This window comes from Salvelinus sp. IW2-2015, linkage group LG4q.1:29, assembly GCF_002910315.2.
Source record: "Salvelinus sp. IW2-2015 linkage group LG4q.1:29, ASM291031v2, whole genome shotgun sequence".
NCBI classification, from domain to species: domain Eukaryota; kingdom Metazoa; phylum Chordata; class Actinopteri; order Salmoniformes; family Salmonidae; genus Salvelinus; species Salvelinus sp. IW2-2015.
Window position 1 is genome coordinate 70,183,682 of NC_036842.1, and position 13,657 is coordinate 70,197,338.

The window sequence follows — 13,657 nt, forward strand, 5'->3', positions numbered from 1 at the left end:
GAATTAGGATCATCACTCTCCTCTCAGCTCTACCTCCCTGAATCCATTATCTCCCTCTCACACAGCTGGCTCTCTTCTCCTCTCCATCTCCGTGCTGTAGAGAGCACACTTAGGCAGGGTTGGATAGGTTACTGTCTAAATGTAATAAGTTAGTTACATGTCCAAAATTGTAATTCAGTAATGTAACTTTGGGATTAGCCAAACTCAGTAACGCAATCCAATTACTTTCCCCATAAGAGGCCGTGCCCCCCAGTATCTATGCTGTCTATGTTCCAGGGGGCTAGGGTCAGTCTGTTATATCTAGTGTAATTCTCCTGTCTTATCTGGTGTCCTGTGTGAATTTAAGTATGCTGCCTCTAATTCTCTCTCTCCCTCCCTCCTCTCCCGGAGGAACTGAGCCCTAGGACCATGCCTCAGGACTACCTGGCCTGATGACTCCTGGCTGCCCACAGCCCACCTGGTTGTGCTGCTGCTCCAGTTTAAACTTTTCCGCCGGGTATGGAACCCTGACATGTTCACCGGACGTGCTACCTTGTCCCGGACCTGCTGTTTTCGACTCTCTCTCGACCTCTGAATGCTCGGGTATGAAAAGCCAACTGACATTTACTTCTGAGGTACTGACCTGTTGTACCCTACAACCAATGTGACTATTATTTGACCCTGCTGGTCATCTATGAACATTTGAACATCTTAAAGAACAATCTTGCCATAATGGCCACGTACTCTTATAATCTCCACCCGGCACAGCCAGAAGAGGACTGGCCACCCCTCAGAGCCTGGTTCCTCTCTAGGTTTCTTCCTAGGCTCCTGCCTTTCTAGGGAGTTTTTCCTAGCCACCGTGCTTCTACATCTGCATTGCTTGCTGTTTTAGGCTGGGTTTCTGTATAAGCACTTAATGACATCTGCTGATGTTAAAAGGGCTTTATAAATACATTTGATTTGAAGAAGACAAAAAGGATCCATCAAAGAAATATGTTGTGTCATCAAAGTGGTCTCTGACTTGGGGTCAAACTCGCTCAGTTCGAACAAACTTAAAAAACGTGCTCCTTTTTTCAATGATGAATTGAATGTCATTGAGAAAACAGAAAGGTATCAATGTCATCCAAGAAGTAATCATCTACACTGAACAAAAATGTAAACGCAACATGCAACAATTTCAAAGATTTTACTGAGTTACAATTCATATAAGGACATCAGTCAATTTAAATAAATTCATTAGGCCCTAATCTATCAATTACACATTACTGGGAATACAGATATGTATCTGTTGGTCAACGATACCTAATCTGACTGGATCAGAAAACCAGTCAGTATCTGGTGTGACCACTATTTGCCTCATGTAGTGCGACATCTCTTTCGCATAGAGTTGAACAGGCTGTTTATTGTGGCCTGAGGAATGTTGTCCCGCTCCTCTTCAATGGCTGTGCGAAGTTGCAGGACATTGGCGGGAACTGGAACACGCTGTCGTACATGTCATTTCAAAGCATGCTCATATGGTGACATGTCTGGTGAGTATGCAGGCCATGGAAAAACTGGGACATTTTCAGCTTCCAGGAAATGTCTACAGATCCTTGCCACACGGGGCCGTGCATTATCATGCTGAAACATGAGGTGATGGCGGCGGATGAATGGCACGACAATGGGCCTCAGGATCTCGTCACGGTATCTCTGTGCATTCAAATTGCCATCGATAAAATGCAATTGTGTTAATTGTCCGTAGCTTATGCTATCTCCCATCTGCCTGGTACAGTTGAAACCGGGATTCATTCATGAAGAGCACACTTCTCCAGCATGCCAGTGGCCATCGAAGGTGAGCATTTGCCCACTGAAGTCGGTTACGACGCCAAACTGCAGTCAGGTCAAGACCCTGGTGAGGACGACGAGCAGGCAGATGAGCTTCCCTGAGAGTTTCTGACAATTTGTGCAGAAAATCTTCAGTTGTACAAACCCAATTTCATTAGCAGTCCAGGTGACTGGTCTCAGACGATGCTGCAGGTGAAGAAGCTGGATGTGGAGGTCCTGGGCTGTCTTGGTTACACATGGTCTGTGGTTGTGAGGCGGCTTATAGTAGAGAAATTAACATTCAAGTATCTGGCAACAGCTCTGGTGGACATTCCTGCAGTTATCTTGCCAATTGCACACTCCCTCAAAACTTGAGACATCTGTAGCATTGTGTTGTGTGACAAAACTGCACATTTTAGAGTGGCCTTTTGTTCCCAGCACAAGGTGCACATGTGTAATGATAATGCTGTTTAATCTGCTTCCAAATATGCCACACCTAATGGATTATCTTGACAAAGTAAAAAATACTCACTAACAGGGATGTAAACAAATGTGTTCACAACATGTTTATGAAATAAGCTTTTTGTGCATATAGAAAATGTATTTTATTTCAGCTCATGAAACAGGTTGCATTTATATTTTTGTTCAGTGTAGTTTTTCCAAAAGTGTCTAATCTGATTACAATATTTTTGATGATAAACTGATTTTGTATTCCCCAACCCTGCCCTTTAGGGATCCCCTCTCACTTTCTCTTAACTTTGTCCTTGGTCTAGTTCTGGTTTGAATCCCCTTTTTTGCTTGACTGTCTGAATAATTTAGTATTTTGTCACCCTTAAATACCCTCCTCTTTGTGAGATAAAGGGGAGCAATCTCTGCCACAGTCGTTTCTGCCTCCCAAAAAGGTGATCTCAAAAGCACTTGAGCCGGTGCAGCCCATAGCTGCTGGGGTCCTTTGGCCTGGCTGGCTGGTCACAGAGATTGTCTGTCTGTCTTTTCCTCACCCTCAGTGTGGATGACCAATACAACTGGCTGATACCCGGGGCTCATCTAGGTCCTCATTTACAAAACGCATTCAGTTGTGTAAATCACAAAAACTTTAAATGTATAAAATTACCCATTTTCATTCAACATTAAATAAATTTAGCATTTTCATGTCAAGTTCAAGGAATTGAAATATAAAATCGCAGCTTGGTTAGTATTTAAAACCTCTATAGGACTGAGACAAACAGCATGGCTCACCACTGATGCTTGTGCGTCTCCCACAAACTTAGTGCTGCCCCCTACTGCCCCCTTCAACAAGTTTGACAAACTAGAGATCAGTAGCTAAAAAAACAGTTAATAAAAAGGTGTTAACATAAAGGGTTAGTGATAAGAGACAAATATGCAGTGGCTAAACACACCAAGTATCATATTTGATCTTTATTCTGACTCCACCGCGTCTGCATTTTTCTTCTATGCATCTTTTTTTTAAACACACATCCAGGAAGAAACATAAAAGAGAGCAAATAAATTAGTCCTTCATAAACTCCATCTTAAAAAAAGTCCTACAACAAATATCACATACAAAAGACAAGTCTACAGAGGGACTCGGACACATACATAGACAGTAGGAGAGCGGGAAGAAAGGGACAATAGYGGGGAGTGCCGTATTAGTAACAGGGGTAGTGTCATGACATGTAGCTAGAGGGAAAATGCAATCCGAAAAGACAGTGTGGAAGTGCTGATGATGAAAAGTGATGCAGGCTACATTGGTAGTCTGATGGTCCGGTCTGTTGATACGTACAACTAACTCCTCTCTGTTTCTTTGTTCTCATACCAAAGATAGTATGACATCAATAGAGGAGTTGGCTACAGCACATCCGCTGTATGGGGCCAGGCTAGTGCCTGAGCATTGTAGAGTGAAATGTTGGACTGTAGGTACGTGTGTTCTGAGTGAGGAGTGTAAAACAGAACACAGCAGGGTGAAAAAATATTTGGATAGTAGGATGGTCTAAGACAGGGGTGTCAAAGTCAAATGGACGGAGGGCCAAATAAAAAATTTAGCTACAAGCCGAGGGCCGGACTGTTCGAATGTTCATTGAAAAWWWTTTAAATGACGCATATAGTCTAGTGAACCTAATTGAACCTACTGAAAACCTAACAAATATATTCCAATATGATCAGATAAATAAAGCAATATTTTCTTATGGCTCTGTCAGTAATCTTTAATTTTCAACAGACACAAAAGACAAATTCCTGCTTATATAAAAATCCCCATAACATGAACATTAAATGAAAGAAACCGGTATTCAAGGCACCATCAGTAGACCTATATTTCTATTTTAGCAAAAGTGGGCTAAATTTACTTCAAAGAAAAAAACAATAATAGCAATTTTCTATCATCCACTCAACTGAAAATATTTTTAAAATATAATGATTGAAATACAATAAAATAAATGCAAAAATCTATTAATCAAAAACAACACTTTGTTTAAGGAGAAGAACATGCAGTGAAAACAAATATTAAACTTTAACTTTTAAACTTGAACTGAGTAAAAACTCTAAATATGTGATTGCACAGTAGTAATGTTCACTTGTTTGAGGTTGAGGGTGATACTTGGTGGTGTCCCATCTTTTCCACAAGTTCATCAATGTTCGGGTAAGGCTCTGAGCTGAAATCCTCAGAATTGAGTGGAGGTGTTCAGCAGTAAGTCGACTTCTGTGTGATGTTTTGTTCAGGTTCATCAAAGAAAACAGTTGTTCACACAGGTTGTGCTGCCAAACATAGACAACGTTTGAGCAGCCTGGATGCGCAGTCGTGGGCATTGTGTCCGGGAGGAAACGGGCGAACTCCGCAGCACCCACTGCCGCATATTTTCCCTCAGTGCATCATTGCATGGAGGTCAATCAACTCCATTTGGAGGTTTGGTGGTGAGCTTTCACGCTCAACAGCAAATGGGTTACCGAGCAGTTCCAACCTGCTTTTTTGTGCTTCAAAGTCAGCAAATCGGCGTCGAAAGTCAGCGGCAAGCATACCTATTTTTCAGCCAACTGTCGCTCGGGAACGCACTGGTAGAAGCTTCTCTTTCATGTCTGGCAGCTGGGAAAGTGGCTCAAATTTTCTTTCCGCATCTGCGTCTCCCACAGAGTCAGTTTGGTTTTAATGCCTTCACTGTACTGTACATATCAGAGATGACATGATCCCGACCCTGCAGCTGCAAGTTCATTGCATTCAGATGACTCGTAATGTCACACAGAAAAGCCATTTCACACAGAAAACATTTCGTCTCGGAGTTGTGTTGTGCTTTCCCTTTGCTGTCCAAGAACAGACAAATCTCCTCACGAAGCTCGAAACATCTTTGAAGCACCTTTCCCTGGCTTACCATCGCACCTCTGTGTATAAGGCAAATCACCATGCTCCGTTTCTAACTCCGTCAGAAATGCCTTGAACTGGCGGTGATTCAAACCTTTGGCTCTGATAAAGTTAACTGTGCGCGTGATGATGCTCATTACAATGCTCCATTTTCAAGGCTTTACCGCACAACGCTTCCTGGTGTAGTATCAATGATAAGCTGTCAGCTCACCTGTCGCGTTTTCCTCTTGCATCTTTTCCCGTATCTTCGCCACCAGTCCGCTCCTGTGTCCACACATCGCAGGTGCTCCGTCGGTTGTCAAACCCACGAGTTTTTTCCCAAGGCAGCTCCATCTCATTTACACATCTTGACACCTCTTCATACAAATCATGCCCCGTAGTTGTGCCATGCAAGGACGTAAAGCCAAAAACTCCTCTGTCACGCTTAGGCTGGAGTCCACTCCCGGATGAAAATTGACAACGGGCAATGTCAGAAAATGTCGGTGCTCTCATCCACAGCCAAGGAATATGCAATGAAATCTTTTCCCTTTTTCACAAGCTGCTCTTTTAGATTGATGGACAACTTGTCTACCTCTCGGCAATGTGTGTTTCTGCTCAGACTCACATTTAAAAAGAGTGCCTTTTTCTGGGCAAACTTCGTCACAAACTTTAATCATGCAGTTTTTGATGAAATCCCCCTCCGTAAATGGCCGGGCTGATTTAGCGATCTCTTCTGCCAAAATAAAACTGGCCTTGACAGCAGCCTGGCCTTGTGATTTGGCTTTTTTGAACAGAGCCTGTCGAGATTTGAGGCCTCGTTTTAATTCCTCTGCCTTTTGTAGCCTTTGTTCCATGTCCATATTCTTGTTTTTGTCCGCGTGTTTCGTTTCATAATGTCGTCTCAGATTATACTCTTTCAGTACCGCCACACTTTCTCCACACAGAAGACATACAGGTTTTCCAGCTACCTCCGTGAACATATACTCCGACTCCCACCTTGTTTGAAACCCCCGGTTCTCAGTGTCCACCTTCCGTTTTGCCATTTTTGATGGGTATCTGAAAGTTAATTTTACTGTGATGCTGACGACTGCTGTGCCAATAAATATTGAAATGAAGCAGCCTACTGCTCGGTGCGTCACCGTTGCATTGTGGGAAATGTAGTATTGGTGCGTGTAAAAGATCTGCGGGCTGCCGGCTTGCTGCGGRCTGCGGGCCGGTTCTAATAATAAATCAAGATCATCCCAGGGGCCGTAAAAAACCTTCTCGCGGGCCGGATGTGGCCCGCGGGCCTTGACTCTGACATATGTGGTCTAAGAGATGGTAGAGGAGAAACGTATAGTGAGAAATGGCAGAAATGACTGATAAACAGTGCATCTGCCATTACTGATGTAAGCTACTGATGTTTAGCCTTCCACACCAACAAGGCAGAAATGAATCATAGACAGGTACCTTAACCCCACCAGGATCAAGGCTATAGAGATGTTTTATGATGATGTAAACTCGCTGTCAAAGTCAGACCTGAAGGATCCCTGTTTGTTTGTTCACCGGACCATGTCTCCACATCATCATGAAGGGAAGGTTGAACCACGATCCTGCCTTTAAAAACAGGGTCTCCATGCCTGGCTTTGAAAGCCAGATGCTCCAACCCCACTACACAGACTCATTAATGATGATTAGCAGTACAGTGCTATGAACAGATACCTTGTCCCTGATACTGCACTCTGGATCTTACTACTCCTCTAGCATACTGTATCTTCACAGAAGTTTCCACATCAATATACATACCAATGTGTCATATGTTAAATATGAGGTATCGTCATCATAGTAGTTTCTTATACTGCATACAGTATAGGACACACCACCATTCGTCCATCGATTGGTGTACACATACAAAGAAGCACAGGAATGGCTTTAGGAGCATTTAAATACAAACGTAACTTAAATTCCATCACAGGTCCTCCACAGCCAACTCATCCGGACATGATAGCTTTGAGAGGCTCACGTAAGAAAAGTTTGAAAGTCTTCAGACCATCTACAAGCAAGGGGGGATTGAAAGGATAGCAGGCCGTACAGTCATGCAATAGGGAGATAATGATGACTAAAAACAAAAAAGTAGCGTGGGGATTGGTATTTCCTTAGAGAGAGACCTAATCCCCAGCCTGGTAGTGACTGACTCTGCTTGACATACAGTATCTTACAGAGCCATAGCCTCAGCGCCTCTACTGCAGAGATAGAGAGAGCAAACATTCACGACTGCATTCAGTCGGTCAATGCAGTCAATAAAAGTTCAATGAGCAGTGATGAGCTCGTAATGGAGTTAACAGTTCTCTAGTCTGCAGCGGGTGGATAGGCTGTCCAAACTTCCAAACTAACACCGCATTCATGTGCTAGTCGGAACTACGAAAATCGAAAATGTTCGACTTGCTAATTGGTTGAAAGCGGCACGTGTATAACTACAACCAGTTTCCTAGTTTTGACTAGAACGTGGCAAAAATAAAGCGTTTACAAATTGCACTCGGTCGCCATGTCATTCCAAGGTCCTTATACATGTGATATTTACATTCATTAGTTAGTCAAGGATTTTTTTTTTAAAGAAAACAAATAAAGTTAATTTAAAAACTGAAAAATTATGTTTCCACTAACTTGACATTGCTACTGCAATGCAAAGGCAGAAGACCACCAGTATATGTTCTGTGATAAAGACATCACCTTTATTATCACAAGCACAAAAACTAAATCACCAAAGGTTTCTGGTTCTCTGAGATAGATTGGAGACAGCCACTGTGTGTCTGACAGCCATCTGCCCCCTGCAGTTATAGTCTAGTCATGGTGGACACCTGCTCTTCAAAGCTGACTTTACAGTTCAGGGTGTGTGTGGTGTATTGTAGTGTGGTGTGGTGCAGAGTGGTTTAGTGTAGAGTGGTGTAGTGTACTATGTGTTGTATACACAGGTTGGACCAGGAAGCCCCAGCTTGGCTACCCCTCTGTTCACTGGGAGGCAGTCTTCCTATAGACTAGAACTGAACAGACAAAACCAGGTGGGACCAGGCCTGGCCTGGGTGTGTCTGGTCTGATGTGTTTATCTGAGCCTGGCTAGAGCAGTTTGAGCCTGAAGGCTGAGATCTCCATGGGCTCCAGGCTGATGGAGGAGTCATTGGCCAGAGGGGGGCTGGAGTACATCAGGGACAGAGACACGGGCTGCAGCAGCTGGAGGTCCAGTTTACGGAACAGAGAAGACACACCCAGCTAGAGGAACAGATAAGGAGAGAGAGCGAGAGATGGATACAGTTTGTGAAAGAGAGGAGGTAGAAAGAGTGTGTATGAGAGAACAATTTGTCCAGTCACTCCTCATGTCTAACACAGAGAATAATCTTTCCAGACTGCTAGAATGACTCCCACTGCAGTGCTGTATGCATCTGTGCAACACACTGTACTATCGCCCCAGTTGTATCTGTGGTGATCCATGTGTGCGTGTTGTTGAGGACCACTGACCTGTCCCTCGGAAGTGGTACAGTTGAACCCAGGGTTGGGGGTCTCCAGGTCACAGTCCAGACCCTTCCGATGCAGGATGAGGGCCGTGTAGGGAGACGGGGAGTGGGTGTCCTGCTACACGTCACAAAAACAGCAAAGCAGAAACATATCAGCATCAATGGTAAACACACAGAACCCTACATGTATTATATCTTCCAGTATATTGACGTTCCACAAACAGGACAATTACTTCTTCACTTCTAGTTACCTGGTGCTGGACGCTGCGCAGGTTGAGCACGTGGAAGTCACAGGGCAGGGCCCCCGTAAGGGGGGCGAAGGTGTGCAAGGGAGGGATGCCACGCTTCTTGGGCAGCACGGGCAGTGCCAGCACCTCGTGGTTGAGGATGGCCGAGGTCATGTGACTAAGTAGGGAGGGGAAGCTGGTTGGTCTGCTGTCCACCACCTGGGAGGCCTGAAGACAGGTTTCAACACAGGTCAAATCTGTTAACTCCATCCCACCCTGCTTAGCTTCAACAGTCAACACAGCAGGGAAACTGCAGAGCTGAAAACAATTATTTGCATTTTAAGCGCATATCCAATTCCAGGATTTCTTGCAATGCTGCTACGGCAGGCTTTTTAGCTATAGGGTACAGGGCAGCTAAACACAGGTTAAACTAGAAGGTAAGAACAGCTATAACACAGATTACATAGACAGACGGCCATGGCTGGGTATCTAGTGACCTCACTGTTGCCATGGCAACGTTACCTCTTGAGCTCCGCCTCTCAGGGCGAAGGAGACGAGAGAGTGAAACATGGAGAGTTTGGCAAAGAAGCCATCATGCTGAGTGCAATGGAGCAGGAGACAGAGAGAGAGATGACAAAAATAAATGGAGGGGGGTGACAAATAAAGAACGGAGACATGGGTTAAAGAGCGCAGCATGAGAGATTAAGACATTTGAGACACACTGAGAAGTAGTCCCGGCTCACCCACTGTTTCCCCTCAGACTAGATTGTGTTAATTTGCTTGAATATGACACCTAGAAACTAAATCCAGGTAGCTCCAGTAACTAACTCCCTTCCATCTGAGGATTTTAGACTGACTGACCTTGTTGCCAGTGGACCTCCTCTCCAGTAGGAGGCGGAAGCGGTTGGCCGTCTTCTTGTTGTCCTTCAGGCCCTGGCGCAGGCCACGGTTATCATCCTGCATCAGCCGCCGGTCCAGAATCACCTCCAACTGGCCTGCCGGAGGGAAAAGCAGAGACATGCATATATAGCTCCATCATAGAGATCGATAGGGGACTCTAGATTCTGGATAGAACCTGTTTTAGCATGGATATTGTCATTGAGGACTTCCACCATGTTAAAGTAGTCAACTAGGTGGGGATTCTTATGGGTTGGGAGCGACCAGCCAATAAAATCAGAGCATTGTCTTCTTCAAATTGAGTTGCCTATAGTTTGCAAATGGCTTTAAGCTATATGACCACCATCTAGTGGCCACAATAAATGAATGACAATATTTGGTTCAGGACTCCAGCACTTTTCCCCCCCAACACAAACACAGAAGAGAATGTACTACTTTAAAATGGAGATCGTCTCAATTGCACTGCCAAAAATGGTGGATAAATGAAGATAACATTGCAAAGGCAAACAGCAGAGAAGTCACCACATTTCAGTAAATGAAAAAGGAAAAACTGCTACCAGTCCCTCTTAATGAAAACTTATTTAGAGATATAAGAGATAAAAAACTTCAGGAACACTAAGGTGTTAAGAAAAAATAACGTATGAGTTGTCCATCCCTACCGCCCTCTAGGCTGGTGACGCCCAGGGCCTGGGCAGAGTGCAGGGTGAGCCGGAGATGGCTGTCCTGGATGTAGGCATGGCTGGGCATGGGGTAGAAGTTGGCTTGCAGGGGGAGCTTCAGAAAGTGGCGCCGGGGCTGCATCTGTGGAAACATTACAGTATTGAGGTACATGTTGAAGCCAAAGGACAGACACTCAAGTGTAAAGTGTGCGTTGTGGTCTGACCTGGAATCCGTTGAGGTCTGTGTAGAACACATATGTCAGAGTCAAGGCCCGCGGGCCACATCCGGCCCGCGAGAAGGTTTTTTACGGCCCCTGGGATGATCTTGATTTATTATTAGAACCGGCCCGCAGACCGCAGCAAGCCGGCAGCCCGCAGATCTTTTACACGCACCAATACTACATTTCCCACAATGCAACGGTGACGCACCGAGCAGTAGGCTGCTTCATTTCAATATTTATTGGCACAGCAGTCGTCAGCATCACAGTAAAATTAACTTTCAGATACCCATCAAAAATGGCAAAACGGAAGGTGGACACTGAGAACCGGGGGTTTCAAACAAGGTGGGAGTCGGAGTATATGTTCACGGAGGTAGCTGGAAAACCTGTGTGTCTTCTGTGTGGAGAAAGTGTGGCGGTACTGAAAGAGTATAATCTGAGACGACATTATGAAACGAAACACGCGGACAAAAACAAGAATATGGACATGGAACAAAGGCTACAAAAGGCAGAGGAATTAAAACGAGGCCTCAAATCTCGACAGGCTCTGTTCAAAAAAGCCAAATCACAAGGCCAGGCTGCTGTCAAGGCCAGTTTTATTTTGGCAGAAGAGATCGCTAAATCAGCCCGGCCATTTACGGAGGGGGATTTCATCAAAAACTGCATGATTAAAGTTTGTGACGAAGTTTGCCCAGAAAAAAGGCAACTCTTTTTAAATGTGAGTCTGAGCAGAAACACCATTGCCGAGAGAGTAGACCAGTTGTCCATCAATCTAAAAGAGCAGCTTGTGAAAAAGGGAAAAGATTTCATTGCATATTCCTTGGCTGTGGATGAGAGCACCGACATTTCTGACATTGCCCAGTTGTCAATTTTCATCCGCGGAGTGGACTCCAGCCTAAGCGTGACAGAGGAGTTTTTGGCTTTACGTCCTATGCATGGCACAACTACGGGGCATGATTTGTATGAAGACTGTCTCTTATACACATCTAGATGTGTATAAGAGACAGCAGCAGGGTCGTTCCCGAGCGCACAGTTGGCTGATAAAATAGGTATGCTTGCCGCTGACTTTCGACGCCGATTTGCTGACTTTGAAGCACAAAAAAGCAGGTTGGAACTGCTCGGTAACCCATTTGCTGTTGACGTGGAAAGCTCACCACCAAACCTCCAAATGGCTGTCTCTTATACACATCTAGATGTGTATAAGAGACAGGCGGTAAAGCCTTGAAAATGGAGCATGTAATGAGCATCATCACGCGCACAGTTAACTTTATCAGAGCCAAAGGTTTGAATCACCGCCAGTTCAAGGCATTTCTGACGGAGTTAGAAACGGAGCATGGTGATTTGCCTTATCACACAGAGGTGCGATGGCTAAGCCAGGGAAAGGTGCTTCAAAGATGTTTCGAGCTTCGTGAGGAGATTTGTCTGTTCTTGGACAGCAAAGGGAAAGACACAACACAACTCCGAGACGAAATGTTTCTGTGTGAAATGGCTTTTCTGTGTGACATTACGAGTCATCTGAATGCAATGAACTTGCAGCTGCAGGGTCGGGATCATGTCATCTCTGATATGTACCTGTCTCTTATACACATCTAGATGTGTATAAGAGACAGGCACATACCTGTGTGAACAACTGTTTTCTTTGATGAACCTGAACAAAACATCACACAGAAGTCGACTTACTGCTGAACACCTCCACTCAATTCTGAGGATTTCCTCAGCTCAGAGCCTTACCCCGAACATTGATGAACTTGTGGAAAAGATGGGACACCACCAAGTATCACCCTCAACCTCAAACAAGTGAACATTACTGTGCAATCACATATTTAGAGTTTTTACTCAGTTCAAGTTTAAAAGTTAAAGTTTAATATTTGTTTTCACTGCATGTTACTTCTCCTTAAACAAAGTGTTGTTTTTGATTAATAGATTTTTGCACTTTATTTTATTGTATTTCAATCCAATTATATTTTAAAAATATTTCAGTTGAGTGGATGATAGAAAATTGCTATTATTGTTTTTTTCTTTGAAGTAAATTTAGCCCACTTTTGCTAAAATAGAAAATATAGGCTACTGATGGTGCCTTGAATACCGGTTTCTTTCATTTAATGTTCATGTTATGGGGATTTTTATATAAAGGAAATTTGTCTTTTGTGTCTGTTGAAAATTAAAGATTACTGACAGAGCCATAAGAAAATATTGCTTTATTTATCTGATCATATTGGAATATATTTGTTAGGTTTTCAGTAGGTTCAATTAGGTTCACTAGACTATATGCGTCATTTAAAAAAWTTTCAATGAARATTCGAACAGTCCGGCCCTCGGCTTGTAGCTAAATTTTTTATTTGGCCCTCCGTCCATTTGACTTTGACACCCCTGGTGTAGAAGGTATCGTCATTCTGTATGTCCGTGACCAGACGCATGGCCAGCTCTTTGTTAGACTGTTCTCTGATGTCCACCATGGTGGTGACATCCAGGGACAGACCGTCCACACCTGGCACATTGTGTATGCGAATGGTCTGTTGGAAGTGCTGGTACATAGCCACTACCTCAGAGAAGAGAGGGCCCTCCACCACACGCACCACCGGTGGCTCCTTCTGACTGTAGGGCTGAGAGACGGAGAGGCAGAGACAGTGTGTTTCTGTAATGGATTGAGGCAGGGTAGACTGATCTTAAAACATTATACAGTTAAAAAATATGTTTTATTGTCACATACACCGGATAGGTACAGTGAAATGTGTTGATGTACAGGGTCAGCCATAATAGCCATAATGCCTCTGGAGCAAATTAGGGTTAAGTGCCTTGCTCAATGGCACAGACTGCTCCAACTGCTCTTAAATGCAAGTAAAACTAAATGCATGCTCTTCAACCGATCGCCTGCACCTGCCCGCCCGTCCAGCATCACTACTCTGGACGGTTCTGACTTAGAATATGTGGACAACTACAAATACCTAGGTGTCTAGTTAGACTGTAAACTCTCCTTCCAGACTCACATTAAACATCCCCAATCCAAAATGAAATCTAGAATCGGCTTCCTATTTCGCAACAAAGCATCCTTCAC

At 44.1% G+C, this 13,657-nt stretch overlaps 1 protein-coding gene and 1 long non-coding RNA gene across 2 annotated transcripts in view; one reads left to right on the plus strand and one right to left on the minus strand.

Annotated features, from left to right (window-relative positions):
- The first annotated feature begins 2,459 nt into the window (after nt 1-2,459).
- LOC139027582 (uncharacterized) lies at nt 2,460-6,709 on the plus strand. The gene is made up of 2 exons (XR_011479706.1): nt 2,460-3,783; nt 6,431-6,709. It is a non-coding gene; the product is annotated as an uncharacterized lncRNA (long non-coding RNA).
- A 1,087-nt stretch (nt 6,710-7,796) lies between these two features.
- man2a2 (mannosidase, alpha, class 2A, member 2) overlaps nt 7,797-13,657 on the minus strand; it is a 28,674-nt gene continuing 22,813 nt past the window's right edge. The window contains 8 exon segments of the mRNA XM_070443077.1: nt 7,797-8,359; nt 8,606-8,719; nt 8,853-9,047; nt 9,351-9,425; nt 9,690-9,823; nt 10,385-10,526; nt 10,609-10,627; nt 12,976-13,205. Of these exon segments, the coding sequence (XP_070299178.1) occupies nt 8,207-8,359; nt 8,606-8,719; nt 8,853-9,047; nt 9,351-9,425; nt 9,690-9,823; nt 10,385-10,526; nt 10,609-10,627; nt 12,976-13,205 (1,062 nt within the window). The 3' untranslated portion in view covers nt 7,797-8,206.